The sequence below is a fragment of the Labeo rohita genome, chromosome 2 (genome assembly GCF_022985175.1).
Source record: "Labeo rohita strain BAU-BD-2019 chromosome 2, IGBB_LRoh.1.0, whole genome shotgun sequence".
Taxonomy (NCBI): Eukaryota; Metazoa; Chordata; class Actinopteri; order Cypriniformes; family Cyprinidae; genus Labeo; species Labeo rohita.
The window spans coordinates 33341904-33359243 of NC_066870.1; the positions used below are offsets into that span (position 1 = coordinate 33341904).

At 36.5% G+C, this 17340-nt stretch overlaps 2 protein-coding genes across 21 annotated transcripts in view; one reads left to right on the top strand and one right to left on the bottom strand.

Annotated features, from left to right (window-relative positions):
- mbnl1 (muscleblind-like splicing regulator 1) overlaps nucleotides 1-7524 on the top strand; it is a 64484-nt gene extending 56960 nt beyond the window's left edge. For 10 of the 17 annotated variants that reach the window (XM_051135173.1, XM_051135191.1, XM_051135141.1 and 7 more), the window contains 4 exons: nucleotides 485-576; nucleotides 1086-1130; nucleotides 1748-1819; nucleotides 4214-7524. In XM_051135173.1, the coding sequence (XP_050991130.1) occupies nucleotides 485-576; nucleotides 1086-1130; nucleotides 1748-1804 (194 nt within the window). In that variant the 3' untranslated portion in view covers nucleotides 1805-1819; nucleotides 4214-7524. The remainder of the gene's footprint in view (nucleotides 1-484; nucleotides 577-1085; nucleotides 1131-1747; nucleotides 1820-4213) is intronic. The other 7 variants (XM_051135218.1, XM_051135246.1, XM_051135264.1 and 4 more) reach the window with 4 other exon arrangements.
- Nucleotides 7525-8093: 569 nt separating this feature from the next.
- On the bottom strand, nucleotides 8094-17053 carry LOC127180906 (delta-like protein C). 4 transcript variants are annotated; one of them, XM_051135327.1, is made up of 5 exons: nucleotides 16772-17053; nucleotides 10820-11062; nucleotides 9513-9573; nucleotides 9180-9434; nucleotides 8094-9001 (listed from the first exon to the last, which is right to left on the bottom strand). In XM_051135327.1, the coding sequence occupies exons 1-5, from the start codon at nucleotides 16820-16822 to the stop codon at nucleotides 8796-8798; spliced, it is 816 nt and encodes a 271-aa protein (XP_050991284.1). In that variant the 5' UTR covers nucleotides 16823-17053; the 3' UTR covers nucleotides 8094-8795. The 4 variants fall into 4 exon arrangements, with proteins under 4 accessions (XP_050991284.1, XP_050991275.1, XP_050991267.1 ...); XM_051135318.1 differs by lacking the exon at nucleotides 16772-17053 and adding an exon at nucleotides 11164-11409 and having other exon boundaries at nucleotides 8300-9001; XM_051135310.1 differs by lacking the exons at nucleotides 9180-9434; nucleotides 9513-9573; nucleotides 10820-11062 and adding exons at nucleotides 14747-15004; nucleotides 15524-15584; nucleotides 16427-16669 and having other exon boundaries at nucleotides 8332-9001; nucleotides 16772-17048.
- Between the last annotated feature and the right edge of the window lie 287 nt (nucleotides 17054-17340).

A 17340-nucleotide genomic window follows, 5' to 3' on the forward strand; every position in this document is an offset into this window, starting at 1 on the left:
TTTTGGAATAACCTGAAGGAGAATAAATATAATGCCAAGATTTCCATTTTTGGGTGAGCTATCCCTTTAACTCCTCACACCGACTTTAACACTTTGTAGATGATACTGTTTTTCACTACAGTTGTTTGTGGCTCAGATAATCAGTGTTGAGCATGATGTTCAAGTAACAGAAAATATGAGAAGGGCTCAATGTTAAAGTAGTACATGGAAGCTGAAACCTAAATGCAAAGTTTATGAGATGCCATGCCTTTGTTTCCTTCTCCTTGTAGCTCTTGATGTGTTGGCTCATATGACACTTTACCTGCCCTTATGTCTTCTTTAGAACAATCTCTCTTGCCACCACTTTTGGTTTGCCGTTTGCTGATATCACCTCCAATGCTCACTTTTCTTTCCATACCCCTCTGTGTCCACTCACTCATCATGTTTGTGCACCTGTTGGCCACACTCCCTGTATGTGTGCTTATACCATTTTCCCTCTGAAAAGTTCCCATGATGCACGGCGCTTCCCCGGCCGCTGTGTCCGCAGCAACCACATCTGCCACAAGTGTTCCCTTCGCATCTGCATCAGCCAATCAGGTTTGCTCTTTTATGGCCTTTTCTCTCTCTCTCTCTATCTCTTTCTCACACACACATACACACACTCTCTCGATCTTTCTCTTTCTGTCTGATGAATGTTTCTGAGTGCCGGGGGTCCTTTATAGTGATCTCTCCCCCTTGTTGGCCTACACAGGTTTTTGACAAGTCGTAGACATTTTGTGGTACTTCAAACAACAGATTCACAATGAACATGTTTATTTGATCTGTATTTTACATACATTAGATGTGAAAAACAAGAGAATGCACTACAAAGTCAAAGCTATACATAAGTTGAGTTGTTTGAAGTATCTTCTATACAGGTTTTATGCACCGAATGCCTTAGAATTTAGTCTGAAATTGCCTGAGCGCTGTGAAAATGGTGTAAAAATGTAATTAAAGCGCAAGAAAAAATAATAAATGCTATTAAAGCACCGTTACAGTAGCATTTCTTGTTATATATGAAGGTTATAGAATTTTAATATTGGTTTTTTGTCCTTTTTTATTTTGAGGACTCTTCTCTATCAAAGCTGACTACCAACGAATACATGCAATTGGTATGTATGAGGTAGTTTTTCTTAGTCTTTTGCTTCAGGTACATCTTTGCCGGCTATGAAGGAAAAATTAGTTCATTTTTTCCTCGCTTCACTTGTTGTTTTGCTGATCAAGAAACAAAAAGAATATCCACCAGCTTAAATTCTGCTCATATGAACAATATCACATGTCTTTGTAATAATTCAAACCAGCGTTACAGGCCACCATGACAGAATAGTCTGTTCTAAATTATACAATTTTTCAAACAAATGTCCGAGGTTCTCCATGGTTTGAAACATTAGACGTTAGACTATAAAGCAGCTTTTCGAATACCTTCAGTTATTGAAATAAAAAGTGAAGGTCAACAAGTTGGAAAAATGGAATGTGCATGGGAATTCACTGACTTCTCCCTGCCTCACTTGAGAAGATTTATACTAATAAGCAATGGTCCATCGTTTTTCTTGAATGGCATTTCTTAATTTGTGTTGTGTTTGACTCATTCTCTTCTTAACTGTCATGGGGAGGGAGTGAGGGTGAGGGAGAATATTTTAGTCTTTGAAATGATTTTTGTAAAAAAAAAAAAAATAAAGGTCATAATGGATCTGGTTTCATGCCTTTTTCTCTCTCTCTTAATCTTCAGATTCCAATAATATCTGCAGAGCATCTGACTAGTCACAAGTACTTGACGCAGATGTAGTTCCAGTCCACAACAGTAAGTGATTTGCATTGACATTTTCCAGAAACTGCTGGATTTGTGCCCTGCCTGTCTCAGAAATTTAAATGTAATTGTTTGATTCAAAGCAAAACCTCACCCAATTCTGGCCATTATTTACATCATTATCCCTCATGTCATTCCAAACCCATGTATGGTGCTATTTTCAAAATAACATAAAAGGAAAATTCTGAAGAAGTTCTTTTCCGTACAGCTGCAGTTCTTAGTAATCACATGTGTCGAGCACCAAAAAGGAAACACCAAAAAAATATGGCACCTGTGATGCAGATTCAGTTATGTTTGATTGCAAACATATGAACTGCTTTTTATGGTGCTTTTTGCGATTTTCTTTTTTGAAGATGACACATTAAAGGGTTAGTTCACTCAAAAATGAAAATTCTGATATTGAATATTCATGCTGTTCCAAAACCTAAGACTATCGTTCATCTTCAGAACACAAATAAGATATTTTTGATGAAATCTGAGAGCTTTCTGAGCCTGCATAGACAGCAATTATCATGTTCAAGACCCAGAAAGGTAGTAAGGACATCGATAAAATAGTCCATGTGACATCAGTGGTTTAGCCTTAATTTTATGAAGATAAAAAATACATTTCTATGCAAAGAAAATAAAAATCACAGACTGACACACAAAAAAAGAATTGTTGAATGAAGTTATTTTCGTTTTCTTTGCCCACAAAAAGTATTCTCGTAGCTTCATAAAATTACGGTTAAACCACTGATGTCACATGGACTATTTTAATGATGTCCTTACTACCTTTCTGGGCCTTGAATGTGACAGTTGCGTTGCTGTCTATGCAGGGTCACAAAGCTCTTAATTTGTGTTAGGAAGATGAACAAAGGTTTTGCGGTTTGAAACGACATAAGGTTAAGTAATTAGTGACAGAATTTTCTTTTTTGACTGAACAATCACTTTAAGTGTAACTGTATGAAACTTTCCAAAATTCAAACTTTACAACATTCTAAATAATTTAAATAATGACAGAACTGTCACTGGTTAGAACACAAAAGCACAATTTAAATTCAGTTTAATTTCCAAAAAGGAAATGTTGGCATCTAATGTGCACACAAAGACACACAAAGCTATTTTATATGGCTTCAGAACACTTAAGGCAGCTCAGATAAAAGGACATTACACCCAATTTACTTACCCTGAAGTTGTTCCAAACCTGTATGAGTTTATTTCTTCTGTTGAACATGAAAGAAGATATTTTGGAGAGTGTTGATAATCAAACAGTTGATGGTAGCCATTGTCTTTCAGAGTATGGAAAAGAAAACAATGGAATTTAATTGCTACCGTCAACATTCTCCAAAATGTCTTCTTTTATTCCTGGTCTGACACACCTCAGCCCGTAGTTTAACAGTCTGTCATTAACAGTGCTGTGTAAATGCATTTATGCCACTTCTGACCAGCATTAAACTGTGTAAAGACACCTAATTGACCCTTTGCAAAAACCCACCCTCCTTAGTTACTGTTGATGTCCGACAAACAATGGTGCTCTCACACTACACATTATGCTCTCACACAGTGAAAAATACATTGCGGAGCAAAGACGAAACCGACAACATGCCGACAGATAAGACAGAGCAGGTTACTTCTAGTTTAAAACAAAGTCTCAGCTTGTAAATGTGTCATTTTTTTAAAAAATTTAAACAATAAATACCATTTTGTGGCTCTTTAATGCGTTGTGACGGATCACTGCATTGCCTTCCTTGTTTAAAAAACCAGCATATGCTGGTTAGGTAGGTTTTGAAGCATGGATGCTGGTTTTAGCTGGTTTAAGCTGGACCTTAGCTGGTTTATGCTGGTCAGGTGCTGGTCCTGAACAGGAGGGACCAGCTTAAACATGACCAGCGAAGGGCCATCTTAAACCAGCGAAGGACCAGCTCAAACCAGCGTCCATGCTTCAAAACCTACCTAACCAGCATATGCTGGTTTTTTCAACAGGGTTGAAAAACACGTGAACCAATCGTCGTTTCTTCTTTACTTAAAGCATGAAAAAACATGAATGAACAACAGAACGTATTTCATTTCAACCACGGAAAGACGACAATACCCGCCTTTTTTTTTTAGTTTAAGTCCACCGAAGTTAATCTACACTCTTGCCTGATTTGTTTGTCGGACAGAATGGCGGATTCGCCGTTATGATTGGTAAGATGGCCTGTCAATCAAGGGTCCATTGGCTTCAGGTGCCTCTATGCCACCTTTGCGTGAAAATTTGGCTTTAGAATACAATGAAGACACATGAATTACTCTTAAGGCAGTTTTTTTGAACGTGTCATCGTATGGAAAAGAACTTCCTCAACATTCTAAATGAATTGAAATAATGACAGAATTGTGTTCTAAATGTATTCTTTTTCTACTTTTCCTCAGATCAAAAGAATGTGCTGTTGCCCTGGATAAAAAAGGCAACAAACAAAATTCAAAAATTTAACGACAAGATCACCGCCGGATAGAATATACTATGAAGATTAGAATTTGGTCAGACATGATGGTAGGGTTTTACTGGGGTGAAACTGAATGTCCTTCCACATGATGTGTAGAATTTGAGTGAACTACATTATTATGTCAGACAGGATGGCATTTTTACTCTCGTGAGCCGAAATAGTAGAAAAATTCTTTTTCATGTCTGACTCCACACCGTTTTGGCATGTTAGTAGACCAAGAGATATTTTTTTGTGATTCACACCTTATTTTTCTTTCCTCGAAATTTGTCTGAAGGTTTACAAAGATACAAAAGGTGCACCTTGAATTGAAAAAAGCGAATCGAGCGTCGATATGGCACAAAAACATCCAGCAAAATTATTCAACGTATGTAGTTTTCTGTATCTTTAGTTCTGGCTTCTAGATTGTAAGCGCAGAGTTGAGATTGACAGATGAATGTTTTGGGTAGAAACTGATCACCTGAGACGTTTCAAAAAGCACATTCTTGCAAGCTTTATGTTCCATAACCACCGGCTGAATACCAGACACCGATCTAGAGTGTTATATCAACAGTGTTATTATGTTTACCAGAGATTAATGTTTTTTACAGCGCTTGTTTTTATACATAATTTCACAAGTGTGTGGGTTTTTTATGAAAACGTGCCATTTTTATTTGTCGATCATCCATTAGGCCTTGTAGAACTATGAAGCCTTTTTGACTCCTATGAGAACAGGGTTGCCTTGTTCCTAATGCCCTGTTTCTTTATATTGCCTTGATCGAGAGAATGTCACGTTAGGAGGTAATCGAGAGTCGTGGGGAGAACGTTGAGGTAGATTCGCGTTCCAGTCTTCGCCGTAACGGTGCGAGGACTCTAAAATTCATGCTGGAAAAGCACTGCTTGAGTATTTCGTTACAGATTGCGAGTTCAAGACTAGGTACACGGAAAGATGAGGTTAGCGTTGGGTCAGGGTTTGTCTTTAGTTCTCATCTGTGTTGATTTCGAATATTTCATGACCGCTGGATAACGTAAAAGAGGAACGGAGAATATAATGAGACATTTTTAACATTAAGTTGTGCCAAAGTCTTTTTTTTCCTCTTTTTATTTTTTTATTTAAATGTGTTTCGACTGGGTATACTGATCACAGAAGGTGAATAATTTGTATAGTTTTAAGTAAAAGGCTGCTTGTAAACCAGGAAAAACAGACGTTCACATCAAGGTACCCGAGTTACCGGCGAGGGTTTTTAGCGTCACAGCCAGACTCGAGATGAATCGAACGAATCCGTGTTCACTTGAGTCTGGATTTCAGCCTGGTTTAGGTGCACAGACTTGAAAGGATGCACGCCATTGCCGTTTCCTCACTAAAGCCTTATATTTCAGTGTTTGAACCCACACAAACATTCTCTCAATCACAAATGGGAAATTACAGCGGATGAGATTTTATTCTTCACACTTATTTTACGTGTATATTAATCATGTTACACTTAACGTTCACTCTGTTTCAAAGCCTTTGTTTTTGTTAGAAATATATTGTGTTGTTTGCATATAAAGATTTTTTTTTTTTTTTTTTTTTTTTTGTATTTGACAATATTGTCATAGAACTGTTTTAGAATGTAGGAAATGAAATATTGTTTTTCTTACTGTCACTTTCTTTTACATCATGTTAAGTTCATAATGTTTATCTAGTAGTATTGTATTCTTAATTCTTCATGTTAGTTTTCATGGTAGAATGTTTGAAATTTCAAGGATTTTGGTTTTGAATTTGTTGAACAAAATGTTTTATCTTGTCTTAAAAAAAAAAAAGCGTGAAAACGACAGAAAGAGAGTTTATTTGTAGCTACGGTAAGGTTGATATTTTAACCCTTTTATTTTGTGTTGAATCAAGACCACGTCTACAATTAGCTGGTTAAAGTATCAATTGTACATGCTAGAGTAAAAGAAGTTATTTTCTACTGTATGCATTTCAGAATTGAAAATCGTCTTGTAATATTTCAAAAAAGAAAAAAGGAAAAAAAAACATCCCTCAATGTCAGGCCAAAATGAGCAGCAACTTCAGAGATTTCTGAATATTTAAAGATGTAAAACAAAGGAGGGAGGTCACAGGGTCGGGCCTCGAGCTGCAAACGAGAGAGAGAGCCATAACTTAAGGGACGAAGGTTGACTTTTTGCACTTCTGTACATAGTCAATATAAAGAAAAGAAAAGGAACATGTATAATATTGAGATCTTATTTTGAATAATAAAAGATTCTATAACTATGAGAAATTTTCTTAGGATAATTTAAGAATTAGAGTAATAGTCCAGCTAACAAATGATGCTTGCAGAAATATGGCACAGCTCTTTTATTATCATTTCCGGCCATCACGTTCAGAAAAAAGAAATAAAATAAAGCTCCGCGTTGCCTGCATACCGTACCGACATGTACCAAGAGTCTCCAAAATTGGCAGTACACTCCGCCTCGTCATGATTTCCACTGTGGCGATTTTGGTTTTGTTTACCAATAGATACTACACCTTCGAAAACACAGTATTTGTCATATGATGGACATAAATAACTGCATGAAGAATAAAAGTTAACAGAGTAAAATTCTCATAATAGATAAGTACGTAGATAAGTTAATTTCTCACAGTACCGTAACTATCATTGCCACAGCATAGTGTAAATCAAGTATCTCGATCGATATCTGAGCCTGAATTGAGGCACGTTCACCGATAATCCATCTGAGTATAACCGTAAGAACAGTACAATTATTAAAAAGGCCTTCAAACCGACTCTAGATGCTAGCAAAAGACGTCCACTTAACACACGACAACAGAAGAGTTGCTTTGTTACTTGGTAATGTGCCTTCAGCAGGGAAAGGACACCGACCACACACACACAAACACGCATAAACAAAAAAACAAACAAAATGAATGTAACTGTCAAATCCTCCGCTGAGGTCAGCGTTGTACTCATTTGAGGTTGCTGCACAAGAGCTATTAAACCAAAGCATCACTTTCCTTCACTAAACACAATGCCTAAAAGCTGGTCGGCCGTTGCAGACGGCCAAACCACAGGTGGTCCTACCTGCTGAAAGCACTTGCTTGGATGCTTAACGCCCTCCATGGAATCTTACACCTGCCCTTTGCTTATAGTTGCTGTAAGATATTGTGCTGCATTCTAAAAGACTTGTTTTATGCACATTTATTATTGTTAGAATTGACTCTTACTGTTATGAGTAAAAAAAAAAAACCTTAATAAAACAAAATGGATTTGCTCAAAAGGTGTCTGTGCTGTTTTTCCCTCTTCATCCAGCATATCTGTTTTTAAAGGTGCTATGAGATTTTCAAACACTAGTCAGATTTATAATGAAATTGAGGTACTTACAGCTTTTGTAAACAATGTTAAGTGATCTTATTTTTCTCCTATAAGAGCTGGCACAGCCATTTTTAAATTTAGTGGGTCAGACTTCTGGTCTCATTCACATCCAGCTATTTTTAGTGGTATAAAACAGCTTGTTTGCTGCTTGTTTACAGCCTTGCAAATTTGCAAATTGGCAAGGCTGTAATGTTGGTTTAAGAAGTAGGGGGGGACACAAAATGGGGGAAAATCTTTTCGATTTGAATCCCATTTCCTGCATTTACATACATTACATACATACACCCAGGGGTTGATTAAGGTGGTCAGGGGACCCTAGGCTTTAAAATTGTTCATTTTAAATTTAAATGCAAAAATCTGGTGCATTTTGAGAGCAGAATCATGTGACTAGATCAAATTAAGAAATATGTGCTCTTGTAAACAATTTTGTGCTCTAGTAGTAATTTATTTATTGGTTGATGTGAATGTGATGGTAAGGCACAATTTTCTTTACATAAATTCTTATAAAAGCTACAAATGCTATTCTGTCAAGAGCAGGGAGTGACTTTCAAATTCTCAATAACCAAATACATGGCCCTATGGTCAACAGGTGCATTTTGAATAGTTTCAACTGTTATTTCTGTTCTACTTTCTGAGTATGAATTATCATATATATATATATATATATATATATATATATAGGTAATTTTAAGTCAAATTATTTTGTGTTAGTACCCTAGTAAATTATTGCATAGAACAAAAGAATTGTTTCAAAAACGTTTCAATTTCCTAAAAAACATATACGAATGAGCACTTTTAAGAGCTCTCAAAATGTCACTGGCAAAACATCTTGTATATTAAAAGTAAAATATTCATGACCCATTGATTGCGAAAAAATGCAGTCAGACAACAGTTTTTTGAATGACTGTCAATGGAGAAAGATGCTCTTTTCTGCAATGTGATGTAGTTCCGACATCTACCAGCAGGCGTCACGATAATATAATTTTGGGTGTATTTGGTATTTAAAGCACATTTGCTGTTGAAATGTTCCCTTGATCTCAAGTAGATGCACAGTGCACACAGTTGCCAGTTGGCATAGTCACTGATAACAGAACAGCATAATTCAAGGATTTTTTTTTTTTTATTTCAAGTGTTTTCTTTCCCATAGTAGCGATAATATTAGAATAAATACAGAATTCAGACATTAAGATCCATGTCGCAAAACAGACCACCCCATCCTTCTTCACAATTGCACTGCCAGGGATGTTCACAGGTGCCGTGTACGCACGCTGGGTAACGTCTGCACTCATCACAATGGGGGCCCTGCCACCCTTCAAAGCACTTGCACTGACCAGGGGCCTCACAATAACCATGTTCCTCTCTACAGCCAGATGAGCAGATAGCTGGTAAAAATGAGAGGGAAAGAAATCTTAAAATTAGAATGAATGTGCATAAAATTCAAAAATACAGTACAAAAGATTCAATATGTATGCTACATCTTGCTTATTACATAATTACATAAATACATGCAGCTTTTATAACATATCAGTGTTACCAAAAAAAAAAAAAAAAAGCACTTACCCTCTTTGCACTCTTCGCCTTTCCATCCAGGCAAGCAAATTATATTGCCTGCGTTGTCACAGGTAAAGTGACCGAACACGTCATCCCGTGAACGGCAGAAAGAAAGGCAGTCATCGCCATAGTAGAATTTATTGCAAACTACACGGTAGCTCAAGCGTAGTTCACTTTGTTCTCCGAGATGCACATGCTGGGACCATTTCTGACTATTAGTAAGATTTATTTTGGTGGCGAAGTGGCCAATATTGTTTAGATTTTCTGAAAATAAATTATAATGCATTTATAATACATTTTAAAAATTGGTATATAAATAAAACGCAAAAATAGAAGGCATACCTGTGGGCTGTTCATTGGAGGACTCTGCATCCCATGCTTGAATTATCACCGAGACTGTTCCCTGTAATGAGAGTCCAAAGACTTTTCTAAAGAACGTTATCCATTGATTTAGGCACGCCCCAATTTTCAATACCACGCCCTCCAAAGACAAGCGCAAACGCTTAGGTTGACAGGTGAATCGCGGGAGCATAAGCGCCTCATTTCACAGGTAAGAACAACGATCTTAACTTTAGTAGTTTTACCTATGAAACTTGGCCTCCAAAAACACAGCGCAAGTTTCAGTGAAGCGCCATATCAAGACGAATCACGTGATCAGTGACAAACAAAGCTTGGCTTTCTGTCCAGTGAATCACATGCAGGCTTCGTTTTGTTTGAAGGAACGTGGGTTATAAATCCAGAGCTTACTTTCTCTACTTTTGACCCCCCTTTTTTTTTTGTGGTTTGATTTTCATCTTTGCACTCTCTGATGAGGTGTAGTCAAAGAAGAAACAAAGCTTTTTTTAAACTTTGAATCAATTGAACCAATTGCTTTGCAAAATGATTCACTGTTTCGAAACGTGACGCCATTTATGGAGGGCTTGGTTAATCAGGCCAGTAAGTGGCTAATTAATTAACTAATGTGTTTTTTTTTAACGTTTTATTACATTGTCTACAACGTATTAATGAAGACATAAATAACAATAAAAAACATTGAGACACTGGTTTATTGGTTTACAGAGATCGCCTCTCAAACAGAAATCTTTGATACTGAAATCATGTGACTCAACAGAGGCCTGTTGCACAAAGCCGGTTTCAGTTTTTACCCAGGTTTTTACCCAGTTTTTACCCAAGTTTGCATTTAGTTTGACCAAATTCTTGAGTTTTCGGGCTCGAGAAGGTGAATCCTTAAATGTAAACAGTCTGCAAAGTTGATAAAGAGCAGGTCATATGGGTTTTTGAAAAATATCTCTTATGCAGTTTGTAATGTAGCTATCCTTTAATTTAATCAGAAAAGTGCATGATAAATAAAGATATTGTCTCTCAAAAGAAAGAGTCTACTCAGAGCCACATTAAGGAGTCCTCATATTTTCAAATCTTTTGCCTATTACCGATATGTCACAAGGTAACATTAGCATAAACCCTGATTGCCCGCGAAATACGAATACTTTGACCTGCCCACAAACACTTCCGCTAGTTAGTTTACATCATGTCAAGAAGACGCTGTGTTCTGATATCTGTCACTTAATGATGACATTTTTTGTGTACCATATAAAATTGCTTAAATTACCCTTAGAGCCTATGTCACTGTTCACTCTTGAGCTACTTACCTGCTGCCTTAAATTAAAAGGCACACTTATTGGTGCACAAGTGGAGATGAAGCTCTGGCCTGTGCTAAATGTTACTGACACTCCAGTGCCATTTGAACATCCCAGTCTATATGATATGACATCCTGTGTGTAGCTCAGACAAACATGGAAAAAAACGTCACAGTCTCTGTTATGTTTACACACACTGCTGTTGCTGGTTGTGAAAGAGTGCACTTTCAACTCAAACACACCAGAGGATTTGACCTGTTAAAAAATAAGATGTGTATCAGCACCCTACACATATAGTGGTTAAAACACTTTTTAAAGAAAGAGATTACATTCAAAATATGAAATGAAAAACTTACCAGTTGCGCTGAAATCAGAACTAAGAAGTATGTTGATAAAAACTGAGCCATTTCGTTGTCGTCTTGTCTGATGTTGATTGAAAGCAGACTGTGACAATATTCTGATATTAAACTTTTTTGATTACAATTAAAAAACAGTTGAAAATAAAGTCATTAAAAAGTAAAATGAGTTGAATATTAAATGTATTAATATTTGCTTGTCTGGAGCTCACAAAATAAAGAATAACTCATTATAGTTGCACTGAATTCCAGAAAGTAGAGCTCTTGTTTAAATGGGGACCTTAGGGTGGGAGTAGTGTACTATGCAAATTAGGTTAACTCAAACTTCTCTGTAAATTGAACATTGAACATTAGGCATGTGACGGCACAAAATTTTCATGTTGCATTAACTTTTATCACGGTATACAGTATTATCACAGTACAATGCTGAAATAAGTTGCAAAAAGTGTTGTCATAATACAGTATAAGAGGTTTAACTTTTTTCTTATAACAAAAAGAACTGAGCATTTAAAAACAATAAAACAATACAAAAAAACATATAAAGTAAGCAAATGTTTTAAACAGATTCAAGTGTAAAAGAATTATAAAGAACAATAGTTAACACTTTACAATAAGGTCTCATTAGTTACCCTTAGTTATTGCATTAAAAATAAGCAATTGACAAAAGTAGAACTAAAATGCAAGACAATTAGTTAAAACATTTCAAAATGCACCTACAGACAATTTTTTTCTAGTCATGTATTTCGTCATTTTTGTCAAAAATACTGTGTATTAATCTCAACTCGTTTCTTTCTTGTGATTCCAGTCTTGTGTCTCATCTCATTTCATCTCGTGAGCTATACAGTGCTGGCCAAAATTATGAGAACACTAGTATTTTTACCAGCTAAAAAAAGTTTAAAGTCAGTTTTTTTCTATCTTTTGCTTTAGTGTGTCAGTAGGAAATATCAGTTTACATTTCCAAATGTTCATTTCGCCATCAGTTGTAATAATCCAGTGATATTTTTGTTTGCACAAGGAGTCTGACAACAGCCAGTGTTCCACAGAGAGATCTGGGGCCTCATATATAAAACTCTCCATATATTTTATCCTAAAAGTGTATGTATGCACAAAAGATAGATTTTGCAAATGCACAAAAGTTTTCAGATTTACAAAACCATGTATACGCCAGAACCCGTGCAAAAATCACTTTATAAATTCCAGTCAGGGGACTGTCTCCTCGCTGAAATAACCACATATGGAGCTTACAACGACTAGTTTTATTAAAGTTAGGGTTAGGGCTAGCATTTTCAAGCGCTTTCTGAAAATGTTTCTCATCCACACTGAAGCATAAGAAAACGTTAAATTCGCCTTACTGACACGTTTCTATCTAAAAAGCAGGTGCCCTCATGTTTTGCCGCAGGAGTCAGGACAGCAACTGTGAGTAAATCTTCTGTAATTTTTTAGGACTGTAATATTAAGAGTGTACAAGGTAAATATCTTTAGCAGCAGTGGGAAAGTGAATAGCACATAACAGACACAATTACAGGTATAAACATAGATATCTATTGGTACAATATGTGTCACATGACTAAACATGCGTCATAGTTTTCAAAAGCCTCCGTTTTCACAATCCACACTACAACACGAAAACAGCGTTTTCTCAGTGTGGACAGAAGGCCAAAATGGAGAGAAAAAAATGCGTTTTCAAACTAAAACGTATTAGTGTGGACATAGTAACCAAATTGGTTAAATAAATTTAATGTAATTAGAAGTAAACTTATTTTGTGATAGAAGTAAATTCTTGCATAGGTTGAAAGGGTTGAAAAACGCTTCAATTTCCTAAAACATTCCTGATATGCTGATTGCTTCACATGAAGGAATACACTCAATCCAAAGCCATTTTACATTTTTAAAGGGGTCATCGGATGCCCATTTTCCACAAGTTGATATTGTTCCTTAGGGTCTTAATGAAAAGTTTATAATATACTTTGGTTAAAAATTCTCAATGGTAGTGTAAAACAACGCCATTTTTACCTTGTCAAAATTAGCTCTGCAAAAATCTACCCATTCTGATGGATTGTTCCTTTAAATGCAAATGAGCTCTGTTTGCCCAGCCCCTCTCTTCTCTCTGTGGAGTGATGAGCCTGTTTACTTTAGCCGCATTTAGCTGTGAAACTTGCTAACTAGCACATTAGTAGTAAAGGTGATTGCAGAGATTCATAAAAAAAACCCTTATACTCACTTCTACTGTAGGTGAAGCTGGATTACGAATGATTTGCGTGAACACAGACGCATTTATGTAGATCGGGAGGTGCATTCCCTTCACAAACAATGTAATCCACTGCATCTTCAGTGGCTCCAGATGTCGGGAGTAAATGACGACCACTACGTTCATTATTACATCCAGCAACACAACACCTCAATCGCTCAATCGGAGATATTCTTGTCTAATTTACATCCCTGCTCCGGCATCGAAACAATGGAGGTCGGACTGTTACAGCTGATGTAAGGCGGGTCTGAGGTAAGACGCTCATGTCAATCAACTACTGTGGGAGCGGCCTCTGTGGGTGTGACGCCACACTGACAGGCATCTGAGAATGGCTCGATTTGAAAAAGGGGATATTATTTTTACAGATTAATTAAAAACCACTGCATGGATTTTTATCATTATAGGGTAGATTTGTACATACACTGCCGACACACATTAATGTTTAAACGTAAAAATAAACTTTTCATCCGATGACCCCTTTAAGAGGTTCCAAAAATGTCACTGGCAAAGCATCTTGTATATTAAAAGTAAAATATATTCATGACCCATTGCTTGCTGAAAATGCAGTCAGACTCTGCAGATGTTTCTGAATGACTGTCAATGGAGAAAGATGCTCTGTGCTGTAAGATGATGTATTTCTGACATCTACCAGCAGGTGTCATGAAAACATAATTTTGGGTATGAAAGGTATTTAAAGCACATTTGCTGTTGAAATGTCCCCTTGATCTCACACAAGCCTTTATGAGCCTAAATGTGGTGCATACAATTCATCAATCATTGTTAACAAGACAGCATCATTCAAGGATTTTTTTTATTTTTAATTTTTAATTTCAAGTGTTTTGTAAGTGCTTTCATTTATTTCTGCCCCATAAATGAAAGCACTTAAACAGGAAATCACTCAGTGTAAGAATTCAGACATTAAGATCCTTGTTGCACAACAGACCACCCCATCCCTTCTTACAAGTGCACTGCCAGGGACGTACACAGGTGCCATGTAAGCACCCTGGGTAAGGTGTGCACTCATCGCAGCGGGGGCCCTGCCACCCAAAGAAGCACTTGCACTGACTGGGGGCCTCACAATAACCATGTTCCTCACTACAGCCAGATGAGCAGATAGCTGGTAAAAATGAGAGGGAGAAAAATGAGGAAATTAGAATGAATGTGCATCATGTGCATTCAAAAATACAATACAAAAGATTTGACACGTAGTGCTATTCATGCTTGTTATTGCATAATTAGATTTTCTAACAGACCAAATGCAAATAGCATAAAAAAATAATCATAATTGCAGCTTTTATAATTAACATATCAACATTACAACAAAAAAGCACTTACGCTCTGCGCAATATTCGCCTTTCCATTCAGGCAAGCAAATTCTGCTGCCAGTGTCGTCACAGGTAAAGTGACCATACGGGTCATCCCGTGAACGGCAGAAATCAGAGCACTCATCGCCATAGTAGAATTTATCGCACACTACGCGGTAGCCAATGCACAGCTCACTTTGCTCTCCGAGATGCACATCCTGGGACCATTTCTGACCAATAGTAAGATTTATTTTGGTGGCGAAGTGGCCAATCATATTGTTTAGAGCCTCTGAAAATAAATCATAATGAATACATTTTAAAAAGTAGTATTTAAAGATTAGTTCACACACAAAAAAAAATTCTGTCATTAAATACTCGCCCTCATGCTTTTCCAAACCCGTAAAACCTTTCGGGTCATCTTTGGAACACAAATAAAGATATTTTTGATGAAATCCCAGAGCTTTCTGACCCTCTACATGCAGAGGAATGCACACACGTATCGTGATACTCTCCAAAAAAAAGTTTTGCGCACAAAAAGTATTTTTGTAACTTCATAAAATTATGGTTTAACTACTGATGTCACATGGACTATTTTGTCGATGTTCTTGGTACCGTTCTGGGCCTTGAACATGGTAGGAGCCTTGCTGTCTATGGAGGGTCAGAAAGCTCTCAGATTTCATCAAACATATCTTAATTTGTGTTCCGAAGATGAACGAAGGACTTACGGGTTTGGAACAGCATGAGGGTGAGTAATTATTAACAGAATTTTCTTTTTTAGGTTTACTATCCCTTTAAATAAAAGGCTTACCTGTTGGATGATCATTGGAGGACTCTGCATTCCATGCTTCAATTATCACTGCAGCAGTTCCCTGTAATGACAGTCATTTTTAAGATTCTCAGACCTCCATTATCCACTGAATTAGACACACCCCACCTATCAAAACCACACCCTCCAAAAACACGGACAACCGCTTAGGTGGCCATCATCATAATCTGAGATGAATCACGGGAGCATACGCACCTTATTTGAGTGTCACAGGTAAGAACAATGATCTTAACTTTAGTAGTGTTACCTATGACACCGGCGTGCAATTTTCACTGACTATTTGTAGACTGGACCAAAGGTTTGAAAGCTAAACAAAAGAGTGAAAGTGCTCATCACTAGTGATGATTGAGTATTTGTTTTCAAAAGTCTATATACTAAATACTAATTATACACTACATTCTCAAAATTAACTAAAATGACATCTACAAGAAAGACAAGTACACTAGTATTTCCTGGCTTTATGGCTGCTGTAAATGTTTGAATCTTTTTTTTTTTTTGGCAGAATTGAGGGAAATCTTAAGAGCTTCACAAGTCTTTTCCCCGTTACTACTGTACATTGATTTTGTATAGGTATTATGACATTAGTTGCCAAAATCAGCTGTTGCAACATAATGATCTCACATGACAGTCTGACCCTATCTGGCTTCTTGTTTCCCATATATGGGCTGCCTTAAAACCGGCAAATTGATTTACCAGCAAAACGTGGATCAAAGTCTTCTGACTGGATAAACAAAAATGTCACTGAGAAAGATATAATTATTTCATGATCGATTTGAATGATTTCTGTCACTTACCCTAAAAAGCTATGTTCTATGTATGTATCATGCTATATATGATATAACTGTTATATTAATCTTTTTCAGTGTTCACTCTTGAGCTACTCACCAGCCACTTTAATTTAAAGGGCAAAGTTATTGGTTCACTAGTGGAGATGGAGCTCTGGTCTGTGCTCATTGTTCCTGTCAGTCCAGTGCCATTTGAACATGCCAGTCTATATGATATGACATTATCAGTGTAATTCAGGCAAACACGGAAAAAAAACTGACAGTCTCTGGACTGTTTACACACATCGCTGCTGCTGGTTGTGAAAGAGTGCACTTTCAACTCAAACACACCAGAGGATTTGACCTATAAAAATAAGATGATGTGTGTCAGCACACTACACATATAGTGGTTACAACAATTTTAAAGGAAAGAGATTACATTCAAAATATTAAATGAAATGCTTACCAGTTGTGCTGAAAGCAAAACTAAGAAGTATGTTGATAGAAATTGAGCCATTTTGTTGTCGTCTGGTCTGATATTGATTGAAAAAAGACTGTGACAACAGTCTGATATGAAACTTTTTATATATGTCAATTAAGAAAAAACATTGAAAATAAATACAGAAATTAAAAATAAAATGGAATATTTAAGTGGAAGTGAAATATTAAATGTGTTAGTATTAGCTTGGCTGGAGATCACAAAGTAAAGAAGAACCCATTTCTATCTCCAGAATGTAGAGCGCTTGTGGTTTATATAGGGACCTCAGAGTGGGAGTATTGTGCTATGCAAATAAACCTGTCTGTAAATTTTTTTTTTTTTTTTTTTTTTTTGAAAACTGAGCAAACCGTCCACCTTAAAACTGTGTAATAACATTGTTTTCATTTAATTTTCCCATACTGTAAACTGATAAACTATAAATATCAACTACCATTGCTATGGCAGTTTAAATAAACACTTTTTAAACTGTTCATTTAGACCCACCATAATCTTTCAGTCTTTCAAAAACTAAGGATTTTATTTTCCTGGATTCACTC

Excerpts from the sequence above, each read along its gene's own strand:
- LOC127180906 (XM_051135310.1), bottom strand. The coding sequence starts at position 16,822 with ATGGCTCAATTTCTATCAACATACTTCTTAGTTTTGCTTTCAGCACAA. Across the intron at positions 16,670-16,771 it reads TTTTGCTTTCAGCACAACTG|GTCAAATCCTCTGGTGTGTT; the intron begins GTAAGCATTTCA and ends TTATTTTTATAG. Across the intron at positions 15,005-15,523 it reads CTCCAATGATCATCCAACAG|AGGCTCTAAACAATATGATT; the intron begins GTAAGCCTTTTA and ends ATTTATTTTCAG.